The 8572-nt window shown below is 38.5% G+C and overlaps 1 protein-coding gene across 1 annotated transcript; it reads left to right on the forward strand.

Annotated features, from left to right (window-relative positions):
* The first annotated feature begins 619 nt into the window (after positions 1-619).
* Positions 620-5385, forward strand: LOC125883751 (C-type lectin domain family 4 member F-like). The gene is made up of 6 exons (XM_049568280.1): positions 620-662; positions 910-999; positions 2413-2496; positions 2681-2823; positions 2944-3043; positions 4317-5385. The coding sequence occupies exons 1-5, from the start codon at positions 620-622 to the stop codon at positions 3034-3036; spliced, it is 453 nt and encodes a 150-aa protein (XP_049424237.1). The 3' UTR covers positions 3037-3043; positions 4317-5385.
* The last annotated feature ends 3187 nt before the right edge of the window (positions 5386-8572 follow it).

An 8572-nucleotide genomic window follows, 5' to 3' on the forward strand; every position in this document is an offset into this window, starting at 1 on the left:
GACCACGTGCTTCCCTGATTTGGAAGTTACTAATAATTGTGAATGTTTAGATGTGATCTTATCATTGTATATATAAGCTCTGAATATGACTAACAGGTTTTTCTGAGAATCCTGCTGTCTCTAGTTTGTTATTAAATAACTAATTGTGAATTCTTTGGTAAAACCTCAGTAGCTCCTTGTTAGTTTTACATGACGATGTTTTACTCAGGATGACAGCCATAAGAATCTTAACAAAAATAACGAAACTGAATTTGAAACTTCCATACAGTCACTTTTTGCTTTCTGAGTCGTGTACGTGTAATTTCAGTGTGTGACAAAGCACCTATAAATAAGTTATGGATGTGTGTGTGTCCTGATGAACTTGTGATGTTTTTACTTGATATGAATCTATGGAGGAAATCGTCTTGAGTGTGAAAGTCATAGCAGAGGCAAAATGAAGAAATGTAAGAGATAGTAAGGTGGCTGAAGGGCGGAGGTGATAACTCTGTTTTGCTGGGGTAATCAGAAACAGAGAAGAAGAAGAAGCAGTTCAGCGCAGTTCTCAGAAGACACTGTTACACATCTTTGTCATATTTTGGTGTTAAATATTTTGAGTTTTGTCTTCAAAGAGGAGGCTGAGATGACTTTGGACCATGACAACATGCCTGATGCTTCGTCCAGGAGTAAGTCATTTTCAGTAACAGAGCGTGAGTTTGGAGGGCATCATTTTTATCAGAGACAGGTGTGGGGGTTTGATTCAGAAAATATCATAATTAGGCAACAAGCTACATATGAAGTTAATTTTTAATCTACTTAACGAGGAGAGGGTGTACAAGAAGTGAAATGAAAGCAGATCAGAGAACACAATATCACACCTGACTGCCTAATAATAATTATGGTGGTTTTGCATGTTTGATTTTCTGCACACAGAGGACAGACTCTTCAGACTGGTTGCTCTGAGCTTTGGACTCCTGTGTATCCTACAAGCTGCTGCCAACATTTCCCTGCGTCTTGCTCTCTGTGAGTGATCTTACATTTCTCTCTAATTTCACCCTGAGACTTAAATTCACCATCTCAACATTATAAGACCAAAGCTTGGAACTACAAACACACTTACCAGCTATGATGATTATGTGACATATAGTGTGGAACCAACTTAGTTTCAGGAGTAATGAATTGCAGATGAAATGAACACAGCCCCACACCAAATGTACACACTCATACTGTATGGTGTGTACAGGCTGGTGTCTAAATGTGGAATTAACACTAGAGTAGGTGTCTTTTCCCATGATACCCTAACCTCAGTGTTGACCCGCAGGCTTTGAGAGGCTGCAGTAGGCTGGTATCAGGAACTAGAAGTACCTAAGGAATCCACTTTATCGACCATGTCATGCTACCTTCTCAGCAAAGGAGGGTAAAAAACGCTCCAAAGTTAGGCAAAATTTTGTCAAGTGAAAACGGGCCTAACCATTTTCTCTGACCTCTCACCTCAGGATATCTGAATGAAAATCGGAGCTGTGGGTACTCACGAGTCTCCTCTTTACAGACATGCTCCCTTTATATTGATATGATTCAGTTTGGGGCAAAAATCATGCAGTTTTTTTGCATGCAGTATACATGTGTTATTTTCTGCCTAATGTATTTGGATATTTCTGCATCCTGGGGTCCCTAAACAGTCTTGGTATTGAGTAAATTGGGCAAGACTCTCTTTTATTCAATGAGCCCAGGTTTATTCATGTGTGATGATGTAAGTCCCCATAATAGCCGTTTTATTGTAATGAAATGGACATCCCTGTATTAAATGACTTATTGTGACCTCAAGGATTATCACAGCCTAATAAAACTTGTCCTGACAATAAGGGGGTTTCTCAGCAGTTGCAAGAATAGAAGTGTTCACCATCCAATTGCCAAAAAAAATGCAATTCTCACAGAAATCTACAAATGTCAAAAGTTTTTGATACCAAATCACAGCATGGATTTTTCTGTGGTGTTCCTTGATGCCTTAATGTGGTATTCTGGAGGAATTTTTGACCGTTTTGATCCCTTCTCGAGTGGTCAAAAATGCTTAGAATTGACACGAAAACAGTGTAACAAATTGTATAAACCTAACAATTGCAACAACTTGGACATAATTGAGCATGGTATGGTAAAGACCATCAAATACCTCAATCATAACATTCCAAGCCCCTCTACAGTCTAAACTTTAAAAGTCTAAATAAGCACCCAACCAAAACACAGCATTTATTACAGATTGGTAACTAGAAAAACTCCTCAGGTTCCCTGCTTGAGAAAGATGTATACCACTGATATGAGGCATATACTGTTGACCTGCAATCTCCCCAAAAAGATCCTTTGTCCTCCACCTAAAAAAGACAAAAATGTGTCCCGGAGGGTTAACTACAGTAGGACAAACGTATCTTTATGCTCTTACAGATGCAAAGATGCCAGATTATGAGGCCATTATCAAAAATCTGACTGAAGAGGGAGAAGATTTGAAGAGGAAGATGATCACCTTTGGTGAGTACGAGGACGAAACTGAATACATTCTCATTAACATGGGAATAAAAAGATACATGATAAAAATGTTTTTCTACCTGCTGTTAGACATGTTTTTTTTCTTATATTCTTATACTACTTCGTATGTGAAGTTTATTAGCATCATTTTTATTTATCATCATTATTATTTTGCTTTCTTCAACAGATAATCACTCCCAACAAGGATGGGTGTATTTCTCCCACAGTTTTTATTACATTTCTTCTATTAACAAGTCCTGGCAAGACAGTAGAGACGACTGTCTGCAAAGAGGTGCAGACCTGATCATTATCAACAGCAGAGAAGAACAGGTGAGAAATTTGGCTGTGAGAGAAAAAGGGGAAGTCAAAGGTCACTGAGATGGAGAGTGGCCAAAATTGTCATTTATGTTTGATATTGTTTTTCTCTCTGTCTCTCTTACTGTAAACAAGGAATTTGCAAGAAAGTTCAAAGGGCTCAGGTGGATTGGACTGACTGACAGTGAGACAGAGGGACATGGACATGGGTGGATGGGACTGCACTGAACACAAGGTTCATAAATTCCTTTTTTTTTTATTAAAGATAATGATTAATATGTAGTATTGCTATATATTAAGGAACTAGTCTTCCTGATTGACCCTCCAGCCACCAGCTGGTGGCAGTACTGAGTGCACTGCTGCTAGAGATGGGATTTATGGCTCTTTGAGGGGAGTCGGATCTTGGTGAGACATGCAGATTGGGGACTAGGTTAATTGATAACTCTAAATTGTCCGTAGGTGTGAATGTGAGTGTGAATGGTTGTTTGTCTCTATGTGTCAGCCCTGCGATAGTCTGGTGACCTGTCCAGGGTGTACCCTGCCTCTCGCCCGATGTCAGCTGGGATAGGCTCCAGCCCCCCCGCGACCCTCAAGAGGATGAAGTGGTTAGAAGATGAATGAATGAAGTTTTAAGAAGCCAGCCTGGTGGTAACTCATTTTATGGAAATAATCACTGGGAGGTATGATGGGGTAAGATTTGGAACAAAATAATACAAAATTAGATATCCCACCAATATCTGAGTTTGAATTATTCTGAAATATTGATTATAACCTCATTTGACATGTGTGGACTAGATTTTAAAGTCTGATCTGGATTCATTGTAAATATTCCACAAGGTTGCGCCATATCACTCTGCTTTGACAGTGACATCACTATTTTGGATTTACCCTTTATACAAATTGTTTGTATGTGTGTAAAGCTACCATGACTTGTTATTCATGCAACACCGTGACCTTAACACTTACAAATAAACATTAAAAAACAAAGCAGGCTACAATGAATTTTGCTCAGAGGAGGAGCAAAGGAGGAGCACACAGTGATATTAAAAAAAACCAAAACAAAACAAAGAACGGTTCCCAGCTGTGACTCGGTTCCCATCGTTCATGTTAACGAGCCGTTCAATAGAATCGGTTCGTTCGTGAACGTCACAACACAAACTGCTGCTGAGCAGCACTCCAGTAGGTGAGTGAGGAGGAAGTCCTGCACCACCTTTGATTTTATGTGTTGCAGAGGTGGAAATTATGAATCACTCAGCTTCTTCTAGGTGTTTCATTCAGGACTGATCAAAGATTTGAGCAGTTTAACTTTCTTTAGGCCAAGCTGTTGCACCACTGTTCAAATAAACTTTAGTTCAGCCTTTCTATTGCTGCTGGTTTAAACCGTGGGTCACCAAAAATATAAAATTATTTTTTGTAATGCTGAAACACTCAGGTGACACGCCAAGACTTCACTCCAGCTTTTTTGGTTGTGTTTCCTGCTAAGAACATTCTTTGATGTTTGTTTTCAGCTACTGGAACGCTGGGGAGCCCAACAGCTATCAAGGCATTGATGAAGACTGTGGAGAAATAAGGCTTTATGACAGGGAATACAACTGGAATGATTCACCATGTAAACAGCTAAACTTCTGGATCTGTGAGAAGGTGGTGGCTCCATGACTCAGCATCCAAATCTGCCCTAGACTGGCGATCGATAAGCTGCAGGGGAAGTGTCTCATCATCATGTACAAACACCAACATGTCACCACAGGAAAAACACAGGTGTCAATAATAAAATGAATGATGGCTAAAGTCCATGTAACTGCTTCACTTTCAGGGTCCTGGTGTGTTGGCTCACTGTCACAGTGTCACCATTTGTTGGGACACTTGAATAGAACAGAGCCATTCGTGTTACACCGTGCTTCCCTGACAAGTCAAAATGTCTGCTATTGTTCAAAAAATTAGTGAAGACAGAAATATATCATTAATTTATTGATCGATTCATTACTAAATTAATTATTTTGTCAGTAGTCATCATTATCATCATCATCATATAACAACTAGGCCTAATTAAATTGCAATTGTCACATTTGTCCCCACTAGCAGGCCAGTCAACTAATTTCAACTCTGCAATCACTTCTGACATCATCAAGTCTTTAAAGTGTATATAATCACATCAGAGTGCAGATACATTTCATTTGTTTAATTGTCTAACCTTCGGTAGACCCTTTAATGACTCATCAGCAGTGTCAAGAGGATCTTTTGTAAATCTATGATTGCTTTACTCACTGCTTTGTGTACAGCACAACACATTGTGTATTTATGAATTAATTGTATCCATTTGATGATAAGTTTACAACTTGATTTTGCATTTTAATGGGGCCATCTTACATGCTGCAGAGTTAATTTGCATATGTGACATGCTGTAAACCCAGATTTATGTTATCAGTGTTGTATTGTACAATATTACAACAGCCGGGGACAATTGTAACACTTTTGGCAATTTTCTGAATAAATCAAAAACCGTTTATCCTTAAAAAGACAATTTTGCTATATTATAAGCTTTGAAGCATCAGCTACTAAAACAATGTAGATATTGGATTTCTGAGCTATGCACAGTTTGAAAAATTGATTTAAATACAGTCATTCCACTGTTACAACTGTGTACTCCACTGTTCCCAGTGTACAGAGACAGTTGTCACATATGCATCTGATCATCATTAACTTGGCGTGTAATCAAGTCTGTTCAGGCCTTCAGGTTTCTTAAATATAAATGGAGGTACTTGGTTCAGAGATGGTTGTAACAAGGCGTTAAAACTGTTCCAGTATCCCCAGCCATATCTCCACCTACTGTAAACTACCCTGACTGTTAGTTTAACAAATGTTTTTATTTTTAGCTTGAAAGACGCTGATTCTGATGAGACTTGTTTGGACTCCTTGACATTTGATCTCAGCACAGTATCCAAAGTTAAAATTTTACCTAAAAACAAACAAACAAACAAACAAACAAACAAACAAACAAACAAACAACACCAAAACAAACAAAGAAAAAAAGAAACAAACAACTAAACCAAACCAAAACAAAACAAATAACGCCAAAAAACAAACAAACCCATTAACAAAACATTTGCCAATTAATTTCTCTGGGAATTTTTAAACGTGGCTGCTTTTTTGTAAACAAGAAGACAGTCTCACTGAATATGTGCAGAGTGATGTAATCACTCCAACTTGTTCCTTATTGGAGGAATTCAACTGCCCCCTGTCACCACTGTCCCTGGTCTCCCCTACATTATCATTTTGTTATTCTTTGGTAGGTCTTGGAAAGCCTGTTCCATCTTTTTTGTAGTTTGTTTAATTGATCTATCTGAAAACACCGTTTGTCTATTAACTTCTTAATCAAGTTACCGTCTGTACCTTCAGTGTTCAGAGAAACAGATAACAAAATGATGTCTAAAAGCCATCATCCCTTAATGATTTCCCTGAATAAATGTGATTTCTCGTGTCAAAGTATAGAAAAGAAGGAGATCTAGCCTAAGAAATAGAGACTGATGAAGTCAGGTTTTTTTTTTGTTGTTGTTGTTTTTGTTGACACTAGGTGTGTGTTTTTAAAATGACACAGCAACATCAGAAGGAGGTCCTTACTGCCATAGGTTTATAATGTAATATAATATATTGCTTATATGTGTCCTTGTCTAAACACCAGGTCAACATCCAACTTCTTTTCTAGTGTTAGTGAGTTCCATCATTAAAGTATCATGTTCATCACCCTCAGTGACAAACCTGCACTTCCTCTGATTTCCTCAGGCAGCGCACTTTTTGCTGCTGTGTTGATGTTATCACAAGAAATTTGGAAACATGCAGATTTGTATCTCATAACTGTGAAAGACCGTAAAGTTCAGTCTGTAATCAGGTATCCTGCATGTAGAGAATCATGACATTTAAATCTACACTTCTGTGGTTGGGAAACAAATGTTTTTTCTTGAGAAATTGGTCTCATTATCACAGTCATCAAATGCTCCCCCGCATCTCTCAAGGCAGACTTAAATGCAGCTTTTGATTTCAAATTGAATTGGACCTAAACCATCCAGTGCTTTTGTAAACCAACAGTAGTATTTTGAAACTGATAGAACAGAACTGGACAGATGTGATCCAGTTTCTTGGTCTTAGTGAGAACTCAAGCAGGAGCGTTTTGTATCAGCTGCAGCTGTCTGGTCAGTTTTTTGGGAGACTGGCAAAGACAGTTACGGTAGTCAAGTCTAGTGAAAATAAATGCATGGACAGTGGGTTTTTTTTTTTTTCCAAATCTGGCCGAGACACAAGTCGTTCTATCCTTGATATGTTCTTAATTGACTTTTAATTGTTGCTTCTTGGCTCCAAGAACAGTTAACTCAGTTTTGCCTTTGTTTAATTGGAGAAAACTGTCACACATTCAATAAGTGATTTGTTCAATGCACTCAGTCAGAGCTTGTATTGGACCAAAGTCCCTGGTAATATGGTTATGTAAATTTGTGTGTCATCTGCATAATTATGGTAACATTTTGTTTTATTTCCTCGCCTTTGCCAGAGAGCGAAGCTTTTGATTTACTAGTCCATTTGAGTCCCAACCCTCACCCATGGTCATGAGATTTGGGTAGTTACAGAAAGAATGAGATTGCAGATTCAAGCAGCAGAAATGAGCTTCCTCCGGAGGGTAACTGGCCTCAGCCTTAGAGATAGGGTGAGGAGCTCAGACATCCGTAGGGGAGCTCAGCATAGAGCCACTGCTCCTTTGTGTCAAATGGGGCCAGTTGAGGTGGTTTGGCCATCAAACAGTATGCCTCATGGATGTCTCCTGCAGGTCGAACTGGTAGGAGGCCCTGGGGTAGACCCAGAACATGCTGGAGGGATTATATCTTATCTGGCCCTGCTGACACTTCAGGATCCCCCAGGAGGAAGCTTTGCTGGGGAGAAGGACATTTGGAGTATTTCGGTCATCCCGCTGCCCCCTGAGTTCTGGCTAAGCAGATTAAAATGGCTGGCTGGATGGATGGATTTTTTCCCCCATAATCTGAGACTGTGGAGGAATGTAGATGTTAAACAGTAGAGGTCCCAGAATGGAGCCTTGGAGAACTCCACATCATTTTTGTACACTCAGATGTATAATTATTTATATATACAAAGTAGTCTCTATCCTTTAAGTGGGAACTGAACCAGATTAGTGCCGTGCCAGAAAGTCCCACCCAGATTTCCAGTTGATGTCGTAATATGTTGTGGTCAGTCGTATCAAATGCAGCACTGAGATCCAGTAATACTGGATTAATATGGATTAAAAAATCTTTTCATATCTCAATAAAAAATGGTCTTGGTGTGCAAAGAGCTACGTCTTTATATGCCAGTATTTTGTTAGAAAACTTGCTGATTGAGTGTATAAACATAGAAAATTTTCTCTTCTGTTGTGGGAGAATTGCAGATTATGATTATAATATATGTATGTACGTATTTGATTTCTCTTCATAAAAAAAGTGTTCTGGTGAAATTTGTCAATATCAATTAAGATCCAATATAACTGATGGGGTTATTCTAAACCATGAGAACATCAAGGTGAGTTGAAGCTGTTGTTTTAACCCAGGGAAATAAAATGTATGTACATAAAGTGTAAAGAAGAACCAGACAGCAATAATGTCATACATTTATTTACACAGAACTTTTCTAGCATCAAATGCAAAGTACCTTGAAAGAAATAAATGAAATGCAAAAGCAAGACAGTCCAACATAAAAGTAGTAAAATTTAGACCCAAAGAAATAAAAA

Source organism: Epinephelus fuscoguttatus, linkage group LG3 (assembly GCF_011397635.1).
Source record: "Epinephelus fuscoguttatus linkage group LG3, E.fuscoguttatus.final_Chr_v1".
Taxonomy (NCBI): Eukaryota; Metazoa; Chordata; class Actinopteri; order Perciformes; family Serranidae; genus Epinephelus; species Epinephelus fuscoguttatus.

What these genes read in the sequence shown, in the direction of transcription:
- LOC125883751 (XM_049568280.1), top strand. Translation starts at nt 620, where the DNA reads ATGACTTTGGACCATGACAACATGCCTGATGCTTCGTCCAGGA. An exon ending in TTCCCTGCGTCTTGCTCTCT is followed by an intron (nt 1,000 to 2,412) that starts GTGAGTGATCTT and finishes ATGCTCTTACAG; the next exon opens with ATGCAAAGATGCCAGATTAT. An exon ending in GAGGAAGATGATCACCTTTG is followed by an intron (nt 2,497 to 2,680) that starts GTGAGTACGAGG and finishes TTTCTTCAACAG; the next exon opens with ATAATCACTCCCAACAAGGA.